This window comes from Atractosteus spatula, chromosome 10 (assembly GCF_055471065.1).
Source record: "Atractosteus spatula isolate fAtrSpa1 chromosome 10, fAtrSpa1.hap1, whole genome shotgun sequence".
Taxonomy (NCBI): Eukaryota; Metazoa; Chordata; class Actinopteri; order Semionotiformes; family Lepisosteidae; genus Atractosteus; species Atractosteus spatula.
Window position 1 is genome coordinate 20,947,485 of NC_142715.1, and position 21,738 is coordinate 20,969,222.

The 21,738-nt window shown below is 40.2% G+C and overlaps 1 protein-coding gene and 2 non-coding genes across 3 annotated transcripts in view; all 3 read right to left on the reverse strand.

Annotated features, from left to right (window-relative positions):
- LOC148825756 (antigen WC1.1-like) overlaps positions 1-21,738 on the reverse strand; it is a 60,196-nt gene that overhangs the window by 13,029 nt on the left and 25,429 nt on the right. Inside the window, exon 19 of the mRNA XM_088926340.1 lies at positions 20,879-21,007. Coding sequence (XP_088782466.1) covers positions 20,879-21,007 — 129 coding nt within the window. The remainder of the gene's footprint in view (positions 1-20,878; positions 21,008-21,738) is intronic.
- On the reverse strand, positions 692-764 carry trnar-ucg (transfer RNA arginine (anticodon UCG)). The gene has a single exon. It is a non-coding gene; the product is annotated as a tRNA-Arg (tRNA).
- trnas-gcu (transfer RNA serine (anticodon GCU)) lies at positions 6,959-7,040 on the reverse strand. Its single transcript has one exon. It is a non-coding gene; the product is annotated as a tRNA-Ser (tRNA).

A 21,738-nucleotide genomic window follows, 5' to 3' on the forward strand; every position in this document is an offset into this window, starting at 1 on the left:
ACCCCACGCATTACTGTGGGACTAGTTAACTTTAGTTCTTACATTCTACCTGAAATTACCTCAATAACTACAACTCTTTTTTCTATATTTAACTACAGTTGCTTTCCAGACACCACAACTATTTATGATGAATCTTATGAATACATGTCTTTATGAATAATAGTATTATTTATTAATAATTAACTTTAATGGATATCTTTATTAGTAGCTGTATTACAGGTAATGCATGTACAGCCTTTAATATGAGATAGTGAATTTGAAGGTATCTTGGGGAGGGAAGAGAACTGAAATTAAAGAAATACATATTTCAAGGGGGTGCATGTCACCTCTGTCACATCTGGGTGTTAACTGAATAGATTTGTGGTATTATTTATTGTGTTTTAACTCTATACTTGTGTTTCTCAGGAGACAGCAGAAATATTGGGGATTTGTGGCTACAGAAAATAGTGTGAACTTTATAGGCAAATGTAAGGTTATGTTAAAGAAAAAAAACTTATTGTCACCTTTTTCAACGTGATTATTTAAGACAGTTGTTTGGAACAGTATGTCTTCTCATATCTGTGGCTGTGGTCCAACAATAACGGTGGTGAAACAGGCGGAATGAACTGGAGACTCATCCAGTTGATAGTAAGGTTGTGCAGGACCGCACACACTAGGTGACAGTGTTGAGTAGCGTGGTTTAAAAGCTTCACGAGCCAGGCAGGAATCGAACCTACAATCTTCTGATCCGAAGTCAGACGCGGTATCCATTGCGCCACTGGCCCTACTAACCCCTTACTCAACTGCACTACACTGAGCTCAGAGCCGCTACTAGTAATACATCGCCCAGATCCACATTTTCTCAATTAGATTCACTTGTTTTGTACGTGTCTATAATTACTACGTCTTTCATTTTGTCTGGTTTAAAAAAATGTCTCTTTTGTCTCTTCAGACAAAGGGTTTATGTATCTCCCTGAAATTCACACACGAGGGAAGTCACAAGAGGAAGGAAAGACATCGCGTTTAAAAAGAATCCAGAGTGGAGACGCCGGCGATTGAAAACAAAGCTTCATATAGTACGTGCGCGCCACCACTGAACTAAACTCCCGATACCGAGTTTTTTCCGCAGGTCTTTAATTGTGTTAGGAAGAGTGAACAGTCAACAGAACGCATTTTAAAGGTCAAAGCAAGACAATCAGACGTGAGGATAATTCAGAACAGGAGCTTCTGCTTCTCTGTTTACTGAGCTTTCGGTGAACGTCAAAGTGAAAGACAAATTCGCTATTTTCACTTTTTAATTAAGGAACAAGAAAACACCATCCTTCGAGCCGGATTCAAAACAGCGACATAACAATCGCCGGCTGCTTTTTTTAAACAGTTTTACGCTCTAGCAACTGAGCTATCGAAAGGTCGACTCCAAATGCACACATTTTGTCATACGCGTATCCCAATGTAGTGTAGCGTTCCTGTTTATTTATGTAACCGGGTGGTTACGGAGTGGATATTTGAAATCTGACATTGAAAATGGTAGCTGTCGCTTCAAGACACGCGCGTATGAGTGACGTCAGTGCGCCAGTAGTTGTGGGAGTGGACATCGTAAAGTTAAGCGTGGTGTGTGACTACGTGTGATGTGAATGCAAAGGTAAATTTTCAGAATTTAGTTGATTGTGTAGCGATAAAAAATGAAGTTTGGAAATCCTTGAAAGAGATGTATATTGCTGATATATGAGGGGAGGTTGACATATTAGTTAGACAAGATTGGTGGATGTTTAGGGATGAAGTGATCCCGACTCCCATGAGGTTCCAGTGCTGTGTGGGCGGGTTCGCGGGAAAAATGTCCGTAACGTTAAATGGTCATACTTTTTTGTTAGTTTGCATTTCTTTAACCATTGTTTGTGGAGGAAATGATTTGTTTTGTTCTTTGAGAATGACCTTATTCTGTTTTACTTGTTCAGAGCGTGTTAAAAGAAGACTGTGATATTCTGTGCGTCTTGGATTAGACGAGATTAAAGTGAGTAGTTTTGTTTTTATATTTCTGTGATCTAATGGGACCAATGAAGAATGTGGCATTCAGACTAATGTGGAGTATTTCTTTCCTTAGGGAAATTGCCACTACTGTATTTTTTTCTTTGTCTTTGTTATTTTAGTAACACTTTGTGCATCCTGGTGTGTGTATATCTCCATGTATATCTCTGTGAATCTTTCGGGTTAAAGGTTATACTGCATCCAATCTAAATTCTGTAACAGAAAATAATACAACCACTCATTTGTATGATTCCATGCACATCCAGAATAAAAAGAATCCCCATTTAAGTTTCTTGTAGTATGGTGTGTTCTTTCCTGGGCTACATTTACCTTAATTTTAACATAAATATAAAGATAAATGCTGTACAATCTATGCTGTACAATCAAACACAGCTATATTTTGAGTCTCATGCTGATCGTCTTATGGATCCAAAAGAAAATGTTAAAGCTGATACATTTTCCATTGTAATTTGCATCTAGCTGCAACGTCCCTGGAAGAGAGATTTTATTAGTTGCATGCAATCGGTATCTTTTACTTTACGTATGGTGGTGGAAATAGTTTTAAAAATGTTAAGAAATGTAAGATGAATTGATGATCTAAGCTAAAATAGCCCTAACACACCTCCTGTAACTGTGTTCGTATTCATAGCAAGTCATATTCTTTTTCAACCCCAAACGTTGCTTTTGCATTAAATGTTATGTAACCATTAGCGGTATCGGTAGCTTCTGAAGAGCGCACTTTTCCAAACTGAAGCCTAGAAGAACATTATTCAAGATGCACCATGGCCCAGAATCGTTCATTGGGACAAGGATTAACATCAGTTGAAAGTACTCCATAATAAAAGATTTGACCGAAAAATTGAAAGAGTAGGCAAGTATTAAAACAACGCCATAACTTCTTGACTTCCAATCTCTTTCCTGGTTAAGGCCATGTCAAATGACATAATCAGTGCAGTCATGCCAAGTTGTGAGTTTAAGCCTCACCTGGAGCAGCCTGGTTTTCTGTCTTGACAGGTAAACAGTGTTTTATGTTATTTGCTAAAGAGGATTCTGTGTTGATTGTGCTCCTCCTGGGAGAGGTCAGGATGAGAAGTTCACGAGGCTGGTGATAAATATCCTGTCCAGGAATATCGGGGCTGTAGGGGGTCAGATCTATAGATGTAGTGAAGACATAAGTGGAGATGGTGTGTCTGCTATCTGTGTGAGAGCTGGGCGGGAAGAATAATCTGTGGTCTGGGAAGAAGAGACCCTCGTTGGAAGAGCGGCGCTCCTCACAGGAGAGAATGAAAAAAAATATTTTTCAGGGACGCTTATTTTTCTCTTTGGGGGAATTAAAAGCACCTGTAGCGAGTGACGTCGTGGCGCAACGGTAGCGCGTCTGATGCCAGATCAGAAGGTTGCGTGTTCAAATCATGTCGAGGTCAGCTGATGTGTTTGTGGGTTCTGCTGGTGCCGAACCTGGAAATTACACCATGCAGTCGAGTTTTATCTGTACACCACATAGGTAATCTGAACGAAATAACAGAGTAGTATAGAACACGCAGTCAGGAGCTTATGCAGCGAATCATCTTGAACACGACAGAGAAAAGGCACACTGCACATCCGCGAAACAGTGTTTGGTCACTTTTGTATGAAAAAGTGTCTGAAGCCTGTAATTATAATTTGTCCTTTTTTAATTGTGGTTGAAATCCACTCCCATGTACCAAGACCTACAGTATATTCATGTTTGCTTAAATGACTACCAAGTGGGCAGTGATTCGTTGAATATACGTATATATCACGGCGAAAATACGGCTATATGTATATATACGTCGCTGCGACTATAATCAACGTTGAATTGGAACCGTAAAATCGACGACATTAATAAACGCATATATAACGTCGAAAACACATCTAACACAGTGCCTGAGGCTTTTTACTGTATATATCGTGTGTGCCGCAACTAGGGGTATACGGCAATCTGCATAGTGTACGAAGTAAATTATTTTCGCAGTAATTACTTTATTTACACGTGTATAATAAATATAGTAAATATAGTAATAAATATAGTAAATAAATTAATTACTGCAAAAATAATTTACTTCGTACAGTATGCTGGTGTTTTTTGTAACGATTTGCTCCTTCATGCAGAGAGGAAACCAGACCCAACGTTTGCTTTCAGGTGCGGTCTACTTACATAACGGACATCTATTTCTGAGGAGCCTGATTTAAACCACACAACCCAGGTAGAAGTCGAATCTACAATCTAATAAACCGAAATCAGACGCGTTATCCATTAAACCACTAGCCTGTCACGTAACTGAATTGCACCATGGTGAGTTCAGCGCCGCTACTAGTAATACCCCACCCCCATCTTAAATTTCTAAGTGAGAAACGTGTTTTCTACATTTTTATCAGTTTTAAAAAATCATCACTTTTAAACAGACAAAGCCTTTATGTGTCGCTCTGAATTTATAATTGATTTAGAATTCCAAGAAAAAAGCGTTTTGTTCCACAACGGCGTGAAATGATCACGTCTTTCACTCTACTTCTCTCTTGTAGTAAAGCAGACCTTGCTAGGTGAGCATTTGCTTTGGTAAATTAGGTCACTTTTCATGTTAACTCACTTCTTCTAAACACAACATTTCCTGGTGCACGTTTTCTCCATGAAAAAATACATTTTTCCCTTACATGATTTCTCGTTATTTTTTCCATCAAAGAGTACAAAAAGAAGAAAGAAGGAAAAGTGTCGTTAATGAACTCTGTCGCCCTTGGGAGATGTCAAGCTCATTGGACATGAAAAGTGCCCAATAAAAGCCGTTTCTCTTCGTTTCTCTTACAGTCGGGGCTCCTGTTGCGTGTAAAGGAGGCAGCTTGCTCAGCCAGCAGACTCAGCGCTTACTGAACACAGATGGCTCAGAGCGGTGTGTCCAAGCGGCAGTAAAAGAGGAGAATTCTGCCGGCGCCGTGGCTTAGTTGGTTAAAGTACCTGTCTAGTTAACGGGAAATCCTGTCTCCAAATCCCAGTAGTCCATCGCCTGTGTTGCACTGGACACCCTGTAGATCATCAAAAGCATATTGAGCTCCTTGGTAATGATTGCTGGATAAAAGCCATTTCTCATCCTTTCTCAACTTGCTCAGCGAGCAGGCATACCGCACACCGAACGAAGATGTGACAGAGCATTGTGTCCAACTGGCTGTAAAAGAACAGTGCTTTGCTGGTGCTGTGGCTCAGTTGGTTAAAGTGTCTGCCTAGTAAACAGGAGATCCTGGGTTCAAATCCCAGCGGTGCCTTTCTTCCTGTCCTCGTGCACCGTTTATTGTTACAGACAACATGCTTCTGCATTATGTTTATGTTTACGGTATCTATTGTGCCATTGGCGTTTGTATCACATTCCCATACAGCACCACATTGAGCTCAGAGCCGCTACTAGTAATACTGTACATCGCCCCGGTCAAAATTTTCTCAATTAGATTCATGTGTTTTGTACGTGTGTCTAATTACTACGTCTTTCATTATGTCTGGTTTAAAATAATGTATCTTTAAAACAGACAAACGGTTTATGAGTCTCCCTGAAATTCACACACGAAGAATAAAAGATATCGCGTTTAAAAGAATACAGAGATGCCAGCGATAGAAAACGGAGCGTCTTAAGTGCGCGCTATCACTGAACTAAACTCCCGATCGGTAAGTTTGTCGGCGGCTTTTTAATTGTGTTAGGAAGAGCACAGTCCACAGTGTACATTTTAAAGGTCTAAGCAAAACAATCAGACGTGAGGATTATTCAGAACAGGAGCCTTTACTTCTTTATATACTGAGCTTTCGGGTGAACGTCAAAGTGAAAGACAAATTCACAATTTTCACTTTTTAATTAAGGAACAAGAAAACACCATCTTTCGAACTGGATTCAAACTAGGGACATAAGAAATACGCGCTGCTTTTTCTACAGTCTTAAGATTTAGCAACTGAGTTACCGAGAGCTCAGAAAGTAAACGCTTTGTCTCACGTGTAGCCCAATGTAGTGTAGTGTTCCTCTTTATTTAAATCCCAGTTCGACATCAAAATACTCACATAGTCGCGTTTAGAAGAAGAAATGGACCAGGCGTCTACTGTATGATCTTCCAGAGATCATACAAAACGTTTGAAGGGACATCAGTGAAGCAGAAATGGACTCTTTTTTTCTAGTGGGATCAGGGTCATACAAAACCTTTCTTTTAGACTGAGATGAGGATCATGGTGATATACCTGTCTTTGTTTCTTTCGAGGACTAATGGATTATTGAGCTGCAAACATCGGTTCAAATCAAAACTCTCCGCTACTGCAGTTGCTTGTTTGAGAGTTTCTTCAAATCTTTCAACTGAACGTCGATATCGAGGGATATTGGCAGTAATGTCATACGGATTGTGATTTTCTTTTGATCGAAAATTGTATTAAAATACAAGCCTCTTTCACATTTGTATAATATTTTCCCTTGGATCCTCAGATAAACATTCTAAATACCACAAAGTTACTATATATGGAATAGCATTTATTTTAAAATGTATTTAAAAATTTGCATTTATTTAGAGCTACATTTAGAGCTTAGTAAAGATAACATTGCTAATATTGATGGAATAAAAATGTAAGATGAATTGATAGCTTTTTCTGAGCTAAAAAAAGTCCTACAACGCCTCCTGTAACAGGTAAGGACTCATAGCAAGACATTGTGCATTGTGCAGATACGACCAGTTTCGGCTTGTGGTGAGTGCATTTTTTCCAAACGGAAATTTACAAGAACATTTTCAAGACGCACCATGTCCCTAAATAATTAATCAGGACTACTATTAATATCAGGTGAAAGCAGTACAAAGCATAAATTTAACCTAAATATTAAGAGACTATATCTGTCAGCTACTGCTGTAAGCCATGTTCAGCCAACGCTAGAAATATTACTGCTCTACTACAGTAGCTAAAGAACGGATCACAAGTCAAAACCGACAAGGATGGGATTCGAACCCCCGCGTGTAGAGCACAATGGATTAGCAGTCCATCGCCTTAACCACTCGGCCACCTCATCGCGAAAGCCGCCCCCTTCGGACATGATTTTGCTCGGCGAACAGGCTCAGCTCACACCGACCGCAGATGTCTCGGAGCGGTGTGTCCAAGCGGCTGTAAAAGAATAGTGTCCTGCCGGCGCCGTGGTAAAGCTGGTTAAAACAGCTGTTTCATAAAGAGGAGATCCTGGATCTGAATTCCAGCGGTACCTTTCTTCCTGTCTTGTTTTACAGAACATGTAATTTGGGACACTCACGGAGGTCGTGATTTGGTTTAATGCATGTATTCATTTCATTTGCAGCTTGTTTTTTTTAAATCATATAGCTTACGAAAGATGAAATGCGAGCGATTTTTTAATGTTCACCAAAAGCATGTAAACGAAAAAAAAAGCAGGGTGTACGCATTTTTGTGGTGCAATCAGTTAGCGTGTTCGGCTGTTAACCCCCAGGTGGGTTTTTCGAACCCATCCAGGGACGCACTTCTTCCTATAGTAAACATCATCACCGCAAAAATTTAATTTTTCCTCAAAACCTGAACTGTTTTGATATTTGCAGTAGTAAACAATTGAGTACCAGAGTCAACATTACCTGGAATTTCCAATAATTACCGACATTGGCAACTTCCAAGCAGATAGTATTCGCCGATGGACATTTATGTTCCAATGGGTGGCGGGAGAATTCAGTTATACTCTTGTTGCATCTTCAGTTAAGTAATTTAAAATACAACGTAAAATTGATTGAGAAATTGACAAGCAAAAACGACAGATCGCCGGAGTTGTATTTTAATATTTTCGTATATTTACCTTAATTTGAATATAAATGTTAACCTAAGTGCTTTTCAATATAATGTAATGTTGTTGTATTTCTAAAATATTTTAGCTGAGGATGTGAGGGGGGCTATTACAGCATCTAAAACAACTGTAAAAGAGGATGGCATTTTAATAAAACTGGCGATCAGAAGAAAGCTACAATTTGTATGGTATGCAAAGGAACGAGTAATAGGTTTATTCCATGCTGAAAAGAGAAGAAAGAAAACACAACGTTTAGGCTGTTTGGCCTTCTTCAGGTGTGGAGAAGGTGTTCTTAGCACACCTGAAGAAGGCTCCACGGCCGAAACTTTTCTTTTTCGTTTTCTTTCTTGTCTTTTCAGCATGGAATAAACCTATTACTCGTACCTTTGCAGCTTACGCATGCTGACGCAGCTGCCCACCTGAATTTGTATGGTATTATGCTCAATATCCCTCGATATTGAAGGTCAGATGAGGAATTTAAAGAAACTATCAAATGAGGAAGAATTTTAGCATTTGCCTTTTATTAAGTATATAAAATAGTGACTTTTTCATTAGCTCATATGCCTTTTGCTTAGCAACAGTATAAAAGGATAATTCAAGCATATTATTTGACCTTCTGACATTGATATTACAAACCACAGAATGTCTAGCTCATTTTCACACCTTTTATTTTTATACTTCCTTTTGTCTGTATGCAAGGTAGAATTGTCCGTATGCAAGGTAGAACTGTTTCTTAAGAAGAACGTGGTCAGTTACAAAGAAATGTTTGTAGAGAGAAAAACATCTCCTAATATGGAAACTTGGAGTGAACTTTCCTGTGTGTGTCTACTATATAAAACTCATTGCATTTATCATCTCGGGGAGTTAGATGTTTGTAGATCTGTATGAGAGATTGCTCTCAGATCTGCATGATCTATCCTCCTCATGCGCATGAATAAAGGACTCGGCCTGACCACACCTAACCTGAGTGAAGACTTTTCTTCGACACAAAGAAGCAACGGCAATAGCAGAGGATGTTGATTTTGAACCAATGTTTGCGCCTCAATAATCCAGCAGTCTTCGCTTGCCAGACTTCCTCAAGATATTCGGTGTTCTATACAGAAAATCGAAAATACAGCGCAAATGTGCCAAGAGGGGTGGTCCGAGGCAAAGACTGCGGCAGAGGAGGAATAAACTCCGAACGATGACTCTGTCTAGTATCCGGCCCCTGAAAGGAATCATATTCGCTGAACTGCCCGCCAGCGTGTGACTCTTGCATGAATTTCGCGACGCCTGTGTACTGGTTTACAATTCCGGAATATCAATGGTCAGACGCTTACAATGAGTGATTGTGTTCTGTATTATTTAGAGAATTAAAAAAAAACAGTTTTAAAACTACAGCTTGAATGAAATAAAAAAAAAGATTATTTGTTTCTTTGTTGTAACAACTGTGCCAAAGCTATTCAGATACAGTACATCAGAATCGTACCTAAACGTGACTGGACTTTATTGGATTTTAGGAAATATATTTTTGCCCATCTTCGCCTACGATTAAGAATAACTTTCTGTTTTCAGCGTGTTTATTGTTTCTGCCTGTGATCTCGGAAAGAAAGACCCAGTAGCTGTTCATCGAAATATTCCGGGAGTTTTCTGTGGTTTGAGAGGAGTGTACGAAGGTAATAAAGGAGGGAGAACACGCGCACTCAGCACGGGGAGCGCAGAGCAATGAGCCGCGCCCGCAGCTCTCTGAGTCTTTTCTTATATAACCTCTAAGCCCGGACACACAGCGTCTCCAGTCAGAAAACAGCTGACTCGAGCAGAAACTGATCTTCCTGCTTTAGTTAAGGTTATTGGAATCGGTGGTTAATATTAATTGTCTCAGCGGTTGCCTCGGTGAATGATGGATCTTCTCCCTTGCAGGGTGACGGCAAACTTCTTCAGAGAGGGAGTCTCCCAGGTACGGCTTTTCTTCATCAAGAGCCGAGACAACAGAAACAGACTTCAAACTGAAATGAATTACTTCATGAGCGTTTATGACCGTTTTTAAAAAACTGAGAGCAGGCGAAAACGTCATTGGAAATGAGGAAATGTCTGCTGACAGTAAACAGAGCTCATGCTCAGCTGCGGAAGCTGTTGCGCGGAAGACAGGGGTATGTTTCTGTGACAGGGCACTGGTTTAATTTTTTTAACAACCAGACTTCACTTAAAACGTGTTTACTGTGTACTACGTTTCGGAGTAGTTATTGCGGTAGAATATGGAGATCATCTCCAGCTCTGAGCTCAACTGCAACAAGAAATCGTGCTGAACAAAGTCAGAGCCCAGCTGAACGTATGCTCAACACTCAGGAATATTGTTGTGGTTCTAATTAGCACGAACTGCAGGGGCTTTGAATCAGAAAATTTCGATTTATCTGATCAGTAAATTAAAATGAAGGACACGGTAAAATAGGATTATTACTGTGTCTCTGTCCGGTTTGTATATTACCGAATGCCCCGCACAGTTTAAAAGATACCAGTAAGGACACACAAATACTAATACGATACTTATTGCAAATAGTCCCAAAACAAGCACGTCCGGCAGCTGCGGGGTTGAAGGTGAACATGTATCGTATTCTAATGGCTTCTATTTCCATTGATGAAGGAGAGATTCACGAGGAGATCCTTCACACGATTAGGCGAAGACATCGCTATTTCGGTCTGATGTAGAGGCTACATTTGTGTCAGCAGTACTATACAGCTAAGTCGAATACACTTTCTGGGGCTGCATCTGTAGCGCTTCATCTAAGAGGATTTTCTTTACTTTAGCGCACGGTTACATTCACCCACACAACTTATTCTCTGAATGCCCAATGGCTCAATAACCCTGTTTTCTTCTTGGATCTAGCAATGTACAGTCCCATCCCCTTCAAAAATATAAGAAATATATTCAGTGAACAAATATATTTAATGAACTGTGTAACACAGAGCTGGAAAGGTGAACCCAGGATGGCTGAGCAATTGATAAGTTGGAGTTGTCTTTTTATACGTGAATAATTACAAATGTCTGAATCCGATTCATATTCAAATGTTAAACAAGCGAAAAACGCATCACTATAAACCAGGATGACCAAGTGGTTAAGGCGTCCACGTGGGTTCACCCCCCCTCCTGTAATAATTTTGAAGTGACAGAACACTTTGAAGATTTACATTCTATTTAAATATGAATTTACTAAATTTCAGTTCTCTTCACCCTGGGATAACTGAACTCTCACTATTGCATACTGAAGGCTTTACATGCATTAGTTCAGGTGGGTAGTTGCGTCAGCATGCGTAGTCTGCAAAAGAACAAGTAATAGGTTTATTCCATGCTGAAAAGAGAAGAGAGAAAAGATAATGTTTCAGCTGTGAAGCCTTCTTCAGAAACATTGTGTTTCTCTCTTCTCTATTCAGCATGGAATAAATCTATTACTTGTGCCTTCAATGCCACCTGTCTGATCAAGAAAGCACAACAGCACCTGTACTGCCTAAGACGGTTGAAGAAGGCTAAGATACTGTATGTCCCCAGATCCTTACTAACTTTTACAGATGCACCACAGAAACCACAGTGACAGGTTGCATCACAGTGTGGTATGGCAACTGCAGTATTGCTGACCACAAAGCCCTACAGTGGGTGGTGAAAACTGCCCAGTCCATCACTGGGGTTGCCCTCCCATCTATACAGCACATTTATGACAGACGGTGCTTGAGGAAAGCTCTAAGCATCATCAAAGACCCCACACAGCCCAGCTACAGACTGTATGACCCTCTACCATCTGGAAAACGGTACCAGAGCATTCTGGCCCGGACTACCAGACTCAGAGACAGTTTTTACCCCCGCACTATCAAACTGTTAAACTCCCAGCCTCTCTCACTCTCACCTCACCTCTCACCTATGATCTGAACCTCACAGTGCCTTCTTTCTTACCAAAAACTCAAACACACATTGAAATCTACCTCTACCTCACATGTCAAAAGGCTCACTCCCCATAATTTCTATCCCTTTATTTCATTCTGTTGATGCATGTTTTTGCACATCTGATGTTGTTTTTGCACATTATCTGTTACCTTTTTGTTGTTTTGCACACTGCCTGTTGTCTCTGTCTTTCTTTTGTTATACAATTGTATTGCTGTTGTTTTATCTTTGTACTACTTATCGTCTGAGAGCATTTCGTTATACCATATACCTGTGTATGAGTATAATGACAATAAACTTGAACTTGAACATGCATTAGCTGTGATACATAATCTAATAAATCTGTATGTTAGAATGAAACTGTTTGTTATGTGTCTCATGGTGACCCTCTTCTCAATCCAAATGAAATGTTCAATATGATCCCTCAAGAAAAAAAAAGGAGTCAATTTCCTCCTGGAATGATTGATACCCCATCAAACATTTTATAATATCCCCGGAAGTTTATACAGAAGAATCCTGGTTCGTGGCTTAATTTCAAGGTTAACAGGACTAAGGAAACGAGCTGGAATCTTGATGTCGAACTGGGATTTAAATCACCCGGAACATCTCACTACATTCAGCAGTATGTGCCAGAGAGCAGCTCTTGTCATCCCTTTGATAGCTCAGTTGGTAGTGCAGAGGACTGTAGTGAGAATAGTGGGGAATCCTTAGGTTGCTGGTTTGACTCTGGCTTGAAGGAAGGTGCTTTTTATGTACTTTAATCAAAGAGTTAAAATAGCAAATCTTTTTCACTCAGACGTTGATCAAAAGCTCAGTAAACAACAAAGCAGAGGCTCTTGTTCCAAATTCAGTTCCCGTATGATTTTCTTGTTTTGGCCAAGATCTGATCTTTGAATTCAGGGACTACTCTGTCTTCTTTGTAATTCAAAAGTGTATACAAATGTCACGTTTTTTTGTATATACAGTGCCTTGCGAAAGTATTCGGCCTTCTTGAACTTTTCAACCTTTTGCCACATTTCAGGCTTCAAACATAAAGATATAAATTTTTTATTTTATGTGAAGAATCACCAACAAGTGGGACACAATTGTGAAGTGGAACGAAATCTATTGGATTTTTGAAACTTTTTTAACTAATAAAAAAATGAAAAGTGGGGCGTGCAAAATTATTCGGCCCCTTTACTTTCAGTGCAGCAAACTCACTCCAGAAGTTCAGCGAGGATCTCTGAATGATCCAGTGTTGTCCTAAATGACTGATGGTGATAAATAGAATCCACCTGTGTGTAATCAAGTCTCTGTATAAATGCACCTGCTCTGTGATAGTCTCAAGGTTCTGTTGAAAGCGCAGAGAGCATCATGAAGACCAAGGAACACACCAGGCAGGTCCGTAATACTGTTGTGGAGAAGTTTAAAGCCGGATTTGGATACAAAAAGATTTCCCAAGCTTCAAACATCCCAAGGAGCACTGTGCAAGCGATCATCTTGAAATGGAAGGAGTATCAGACCACTGCAAATCTACCAAGACCTGGCCGTCCCTCTAAACTTTCAGCTCAGACAAGGAGAAGACTGATCAGAGATGCAGCCAAGAGGCCCATGATCACTCTGGATGAACTGCAGAGAACTACAGCTGAGGTGGGAGAGTCTGTCCATAGGACAACAATCAGTCTTACACTGCACAAATCTGGCCTTTATGGAAGAGTGGCAAGAAGAAAGCCATTTCTCAAAGATATCCATAAAAAGTCTCGTCTAAAGTTTGCCACAAGCCACCTGGGAGACACCCCAAACATGTGGAAGAAGGTGCTCTGGTCAGATGAAACCAAAATCGAACTTTTTGGCCACAATGCAAAACGATATGTTTGGCGTAAAAGCAACACAGCTCATCACCCTCAACACACCATCCCCACTGTCAAACATGGTGGTGGCAGCATCATGGTTTGGGCCTGCTTTTCTTCAGCAGGGACAGGGAAGATGGTTAAAATTGAGGGGAAGATGGATGCAGCCAAATACAGGACCATTCTGGATGAAAACCTGTTGGAGTCTGCAAAAGACCTGAAACTGGGACGGAGATTTATCTTCCAACAAGACAATGATCCCAAACATACAGCAAAATCTACAAAGGAATGGTTCACAAATAAACGTATCCAGGTGTTTGAATGGCCAAGTCAAAGTCCAGACCTGAATCCAATCGAGAATCTGTGGAAAGAGCTGAAAACTGCTGTTCACAAACGCTCTCCATCCAACCTCACTGAGCTCGAGCTGTTTTGCAAGGAAGAATGGGCAAGAATTTCAGTCTCTCGATGTGCAAAACTGATAGAGACATACCCCAAGCGACTTGCAGCTGTAATCGCAGCAAAAGGTGGCTCTACAAAGTATTAACGCAAGGGGGCCGAATAATTTTGCACGCCCCACTTTTCATTTTTTTATTAGTTAAAAAAGTTTCAAAAATCCAATAGATTTCGTTCCACTTCACAATTGTGTCCCACTTGTTGGTGATTCTTCACATAAAATAAAAAATTTATATCTTTATGTTTGAAGCCTGAAATGTGGCAAAAGGTTGAAAAGTTCAAGGGGGCCGAATACTTTCGCAAGGCACTGTATAAAGGTGTTCTCTGTTTTCAAAGGATAGGTACTTAATTGGCTTTATGATCTGGTATTGATTTTGTATTGTTATATTATTAAGTTTGTGCTTTCTGTGTTTTTATCGCATTGTGAAATTATTTTTGAAACAAATGCTTACAAAAGCAGACACGGCACACATCTGTTTATACCAGCGGTGAATTATACATTTTTATTAATTACAAGCTACTGCGCACTTTTAGGAGTATAACAGGTTCGATATAAAGTGGCAGAAATATAAAAGGGGAAAATACCACAGACTGCGTGTAAAGCCCTTGCTGTGGCTGTTGTTTTATTGTTAGATAAAAATGGCATGCTGTGCACGAAATGTTGCAGAAACACAATCCTTATTTCTTCATTCCCATGAATTAACTCTGTAGTAAAGGAAACACAAGAGCGGGAATCTGCGGCCATTCTTCGATTGTGGTGGATTGCTTGTGTGCAGAGAGTTTCTGCACATCCCTAAGTCGGTTCCACAGTCATGCTTTGGCTTTTATCTGGCACTTTTTATGTCCAAGGAGCTCAATGTGCTTGACATCTCCCAAAGGGTGATAGACCTTTGGGTTATTTGCGAAACTGCTCTATTCCCCATTCTTTCTACACTTGTTGATAAGTAAACGAGAAATCCTGTAAGAGAAAAAAAAAGTATTTTAGTTAATCGCGGAAACTAGCACCAGCAAATGTTGTGTTAAAAAGAAATGATTTAAAATGATTCGTGATCTAATTTGCCAGAACAAATGCTTTTTTTCTATTGGCATTGTAATGTCTTCTGAATGTGTGCGTAGATACTGTTACTGGTCTCAGCATACGACTATAAAACGTCTTCTTTCTATTATTCTTTATTTATTTGTGAAAAGACGATAAAGTTCTTAACAAATTCCATATATTATATTTTCGCAATCCTTTTAGGCTTTAACAGACAACTGTGCGCTTTCATAGAAAGAGTAACAAGAAGAGACGTTTCCATGTTACTTGTAGACCTTGATAAAGGTGAATGAAAAAGGGATGGGGTTCAGACCCACGATCGTTGGGTTACAAGACCGACGCTTTGCCACTTGTACACCGTTCTTTCCGAGGGAAGGTGCTAGCCTACTATACAATGTTGAATCAACGCTAGTAATATTGCCTATTTTGCACACACCTAACTATATATTTATTTTGTATTACTCTACGTATTTTAATTTTTCGTCTATTCTGTTTTTGCTTGTCTTGGGTTGGACTGCTATAACACCTCAATTTCCCGTCCATATCAATACAGTTTTATCTATTTCGAGCGCTTTACTGCAATTTTTTTTTGATTGATCAACATTTTCCATGGGAGATGTGAAGCCATCGAGCCTGTACTGCGCTTCACATTGAATACGTTGAACATGAGACGTGCTAGATAATTTCTCAACCTTTCGCTTAGTGTCCGGGCTGCTATGCGTGTAAAGGAGGCGAATTGAAAATGAAACATGTAATCGACTTAAAGTGTTCACAAAGGCGTCAGTTAGCTCTCCATTATTGTCAGTTTGGTGGATTTTTTAAACGAAAATACAAACTGCAAAGTTTCGGACACATGAAGAGAAATCCGTGTGCTGATTGACTCATAAATATCGTTACAAATTACAAATTTGTAGTGTAAATCCGCTGGGCTGCTTTACTGTCTGACCACCTGAGCACTATTTTTTCATGTTCTTCCCTTGTAGTTTCCTTGCTCTTTTACTGTCCCTTTCTCCCACGCGGAGACGGAAATCATTCCGAAACCGTTTCACCCTGTGTTTGTGCAACGCCAGTGTGTGAAGGGAAAGTAAATTATGTAGCTCCAGTAGCGCACGGCAGAGTTATGCCGAGGTTGTGAGTTCGAGCCTCACCTGGAGCAGTGTCTTTAGCTACTGAAATCAAGTGACGAGTTAAGGTGCTCTTCGGTATTTGCAGGTCTAAATTAACATGAAAGAAACAAGAAGGCTCCACTGTCGAAACGTTGTTCAGCATGGAATAAACCTTCACTCGTTCCTTTGCATGCATGCTGACACAGCTACTTACTTACATTACCATCAGCTGTGGACCTCCAACTGATCTTCTTAGACGAGAGGAGCACGATGGAGTATCAAAAACTTGAAAAAGCTCTCGCAGTTAGATTCTGTGTTTTTTTAAGTGTCTGACCACCTGAGCACTATTTTTTCATGTTCTTCCCTTGTAGTTTCCTTGCTCTGTTACTGTCCCTTCCCCCCCAGGCGGAGACGGAAAACATGCTGAAACCCTGTTTCACCCTGTGTTTGTGCAACGTCAGTCTGCGCAGGTCTTTAGCTACTGAAAGCAACTGTCCAGTTTAGATGCTGCTACGTATAGGTCGTCCTAAACACCTTATCTAGTGGGATTGTAGTCTGTTAGGTATTTGCTGGAGTTCCGGTCTAAATAAACATCAAAGGAACAGGTAAAGGTTTATTCCACGTCACACCCGAAGAAGGGTCCACGTCATGTTTCCTTCTCTTTTTAGCATGGAATAAACCTATACTTTTTCCTTTGCAGCTGACGCAGCTCCCTACTTAATTTCCCATCAGTTGTGGACCCCCTGCTGATCTGTACACAGATAGATGAGAGATATCTTCTTAGACGAGAGATCTACTGGGACTAAGGGAGCACGATGGGGTACCGAAGACTTGAGAAAGCTCTCGCATTAGATTCTGTGTTTTTGTTGTTCCCCAGATTTGTTTTTAATGTTCTTTTTGTTTTGAAGTTGTTCCGTTAAGTAATTTTTTAAAATTTTATTTTCAGTAGTAGTTAGACTACTACAGTGATTTACCTAGGTTCCCGGAAGACTTCTGGCTTTGTAGTTGTTGTGTTTTCGGGTTACAAGTATTTTTTTTCTGTTGATAGGACCCCACGCATTACTGTGGGACTAGTTAACTTAAGTTCTTACATTGTACCTGAAATTACCACATAAACTACTACTCTGTTTTTCTTTTTTTTAATAAAGGCACAAATTATGTTTTTTTTTCTTGCGGCTGATTGGCAATGACCCTACAACAGGTCATTGCAACGAACGTGGCTGCTGAAATTTGTCAGCAGCTCTGTACTAAACCTGTTCTCAATTGCAACAAACCTAAAATAACATCTGCTGCCTATCAGATGTTACTGATGTATGAGACTAACTTAAACCACCTCTTCACAGGGTTTAAGTAGCTCAGTAGTGGAACAGGTGATCGCATTTGAACTGTTCTGAATGTAGTGGAAATAATATAGTCACAATAACGAACATATGCACCACTCCCTTGAAATATTTAGCTAAAATTGTTTTCTAGGCACCACAACTATTCACAATGAATTTTATCAATACATGTCTTATTAATAAAAGTGTAATGTATTAATTATTAAGATTAATGTATATCTTTATTAGTAGCTGTATTACAGGTAATGCATGTACAGCCTTTAATATGAAATAGTGAATTTTCAGGTATCCTGGGGAGGGAAGAAAACTGAAATGAAGGAAATACATATTTAAAGGGGGTGTAAGTCTTAAATGTGTTCAGTCACGTCTGGGTGTTAACTGAATAGATTGTATTACTTATTGTGATTTGACACATTTCTCAGGAGACAGCAGAAAAATGGTGGAATTTGCGCATACAGAAAATAACTTGAACTGAACAGGCAAATGTAAGGTGATGTTAAAGAAAAATAAAACTTTGTCACCTTTTTCAACGTGATTATTTAAGACAGTTTATCGGAACCGTATATCTTCTCGATTCTGTGGCTGTAGTCCAACAATATCGGCGGTGAAACAAGCAGAATGTGCGGAAAGAAATGGAGACGTAACAGGAGACTCATCCAGTCGATTGAAAGGTTGCGTAAACGACGCTGAGAAGTGTGGTTTAAAAACTTTACGAGCTAGGTACGAGTCGAACCTACAATCTTCCAATCCGAAATCGGACACTTCATCCATTGCGCCACTGGCCCTGATACCCTAACCCCACCACTGTGAGCTTTGCGCCGCTATTAGTAATTCTGTACATCGCTCCAGTCCAAATTTTCTCAATTAGATTCACGTGTTTTCTACTTGTATTTAGCTACTAGGTCTTTCATTTGGTCTGTTTTAAAAAATAGCATCTCTTTAAAACAGACAAACGGTTTTATGTGTCGCGCTGAAATTCACACACGGGGGAAGTCACACGAAAGATAATCACAGATAAGATATCACGTTTAATAAGAAAACCAGAGTGGCGATAGAAAACAAAGCCTTATACACGCGATGCAAGTGCTCTGCCACTGAACTGAACTCCTGACAGGCACTTTTGCCTGCGGCTCTTTAATTGTGTTAGGAAGAGTGACGCGTCTACACAGTGTACAATTTCAAGGTCGAAGCAAGACAATCAGATCAGAATTCAGAACACGAGCCTCTGCTTTATCGTTTACTGAGCTTTCGATGAACGTCTAAGGGTTATCTTCTATATCATCTTTTCTTCTACATTCATAGGTTTAAGGCTAAAGACAAAAAAATAGTTTTCATTTTCTTGCCAGCTGGTAGTAATTCTGCACTGACAGGGGAGATTAGTATTTTATCTATTGCAACTTGTGTGCAGTTTTTGAAAAACAAGTTGTTCCAGAAATGAACACTTACATTAAACTTAAGGCAGACGCCTGCTGCTGTCCATAATGATAAACTCTACACGACGAGAGAGAAAGAAAGGCACTGGCAGGATTTGAATTCAGGTTCACCAGTTTACTAGACAGGTACTTTAACCAGCTAAGCTGTGGCCCTGGTGGAGGCCTGCCCTTTTACAGCCACTTGGACACACCACTCTGAGACACCTGCGTTCTGTTTGCGCTGAGCCTGCTCGCTGAGCAAGTGACGAGAAATGGCTTTTATCTGGTAATTTCATGTCCAAGGAACTCAATATGCTTTTTATGTTCAACAGGATGTCCACTACAGCCGGCACTGAAGCGCAGCACAGGCTCTGTGGTTTGACATCTTCCAAGGAAAATGTTGAAATCGTAGGTGGAAGATAAAAATTGTCCTTGAGTAGAGCTGAGTGGTTTCTCCCCATGTGTGCATTTGTTTCCTTCAGGTGGTCTAGTTTCTTGCCAGCAGCCATATCACTTTGCAACTCATAACTAACAGCCCACTGAAGCTAAAAAAGTGTGTGCCTGGCCAGTACCTGGATGGGAGACCTCCTGGGGAAAGAAAAACTGGTTGCTGCTGGAAGAGGTGTTAGTGGGGCCAGCAGGGGGTGCTAATACCCCCGTATAGTGATGGGGACACTATACTGTAAACTGGCTCTGTCCTTCTGGTAAGATGTAAAACTGAGGTCCTGACTCTTTGTGGCCATTAAAAATGCTGGGACCTCTTTCAAAAAGAGTAGAGGCCAAAGTAGAGTATATTACTGAGGAGTAACTGTCCCTCTGTTCTACATAGATGTGTCAAATTTCCCATTGGCCTTAACCAATCATGGCCTCCTAATAATCCCCATCTATGATTTGGCTTCATTACTCTGCTCTCCTTCTCACTGAGAGCTGATGTGTGGTGAGTATTCTTGTGCACTATGGCTGTGGTCCCATCATCCAGGTGGGGTTCCACATTGGTGGTGGTGGAGGGATGTCCCCATTACCTGTAAAGTGCTTTGAGTGGAGTGTCCAGAAAAGTGCTATATAAGTACAAGCAATTATTAATTATATTTTTTACCACAGTCCAAAAACATTCTGATATTATTTTAGCAAGTTAGTTTAAAAAGGCCTGACCCTTTATGATCATGAGTTTTCCAATGTACGTCATTCCTGTTTATAGTTTTAACTTTCCTGTGTTCCAGTTATTTAAATCCAGATGCTTTTGTAACTCACTGTAGCTATACAATTTCTGTAGGTTTTGGATTAGTGATGCTGTACAGTGTCTTCTTGCAGGACCCATGATTTCTCTTGATTTGTAGGGAAATTTAAATAACATTTAGGTTGTATCATGTTGTGTCTATCTTTGTGTACAGTGTTTTTTGTTCTTTGTGTGGATCTACTGATACTTATGATTTGAAACAAACAAGTAACTTTCTTCTTTCTTTTGATTTTATCATTGCGAGTGTCCAAGGGCTCATTAATGTTTAATGATACCTTTAATGTCATACATTAGAAATGAGCATATCAAAACCAAAGATTATTGCAAAGCAAAACTTTAATAAAACGTATTAAAAAATATTCCCATCAAAAGTGGTACATTCAGAACTGTACATCAATCAACAATTTTATTTCCTATATCTGGAACATCAAAAGGTATTAAAAGAAAGGCTGAGCAGAAATGGAATGTTCAAGTCTCAATTTTGCAAAACAGAAGCTGCAGGACAGTGTGGAAACAGTGGAGTGAAGTGGACTCAGGTCACAGACAGTGTCAGTGTGGAAACATTGGAGTGAAGTGGACTCAGGTCACAAACAGTGTCAGTGTGGAAACAGTGGAGTGATGTGGACTCAGGTCACAGACAGTATCAGTGCTCAGAGTTGTTCTAAGACTGCGTGACTCTGTTGGTGAAGCTCTTCTGTGTCTAGACCTACAGGAGGAGCTTCTCCCAGACAGCCCTGTCAGTCTCACAGCACCCATCCTCTCCCTGAGACTCGTCCCCAACATCATCGTAGTCAGTCCTGTCAGGGGCAGGGGCTCCTTCTTCAGAGGGCAGTGTGGGCAGGACCCTGTCCACTCCAGGGCCAGCGTGGGGGACACCTGACAGAGAGACACAGACTCATATTTTTAAAAATGACTCAGTTATTAACATAATATTGATACAAATAAGTATTATGAAAATGGTGAATATCAGAAATGACTGAGTAGATAAATTAATAATTAAATCATAAAGTCATAATCATAAGCCTCCAACTTGTAAAGATTTTGCCAAATATATTCCCAATAGTTAAATATTTGTCATTAACGACACAATTCACACGAAATTACACACAACAAACATACAGCACACAATTACAAATTTGCTGACAAGGTGTTTTAGACACCTACATCCTAACCACCCAGAAAATCCTCAAACTGCTTGTTACGATCCCTGCCTCTCGGCAACGAAAGAGGCAGAAGAAGGCGTAGCCTTAATTAATCAGTCCACCTATCAGTGTACGCTTTCACCACCACACCTCCGTCTCATCTGGTATTTAAGTATTAGTCTTTCCCTACCCCCTCGCTCAGTATTGGTTTCCCTTTCGAGCTACTTAGTTGCGCTACGCCTTCTACCTCCTCGTACTGTTCTGGTTCCGACTTTGGTTTTTCCCCTTTTACTACGTCTTTTGGATTACGGCTCGGCTTCGGTTGCTTCCTCCTAGTTTGGTTCTTTGGCTTCCCCTGGACTCTCGGCTCTCTCCTTCGTCTACGGTTTTGGATTACGGTCTGGCTTCGGCTACTCTCTCCCTGTTTGAATCACTGGCTTCCCCTGGACTCTCGGCTCTCTCCTT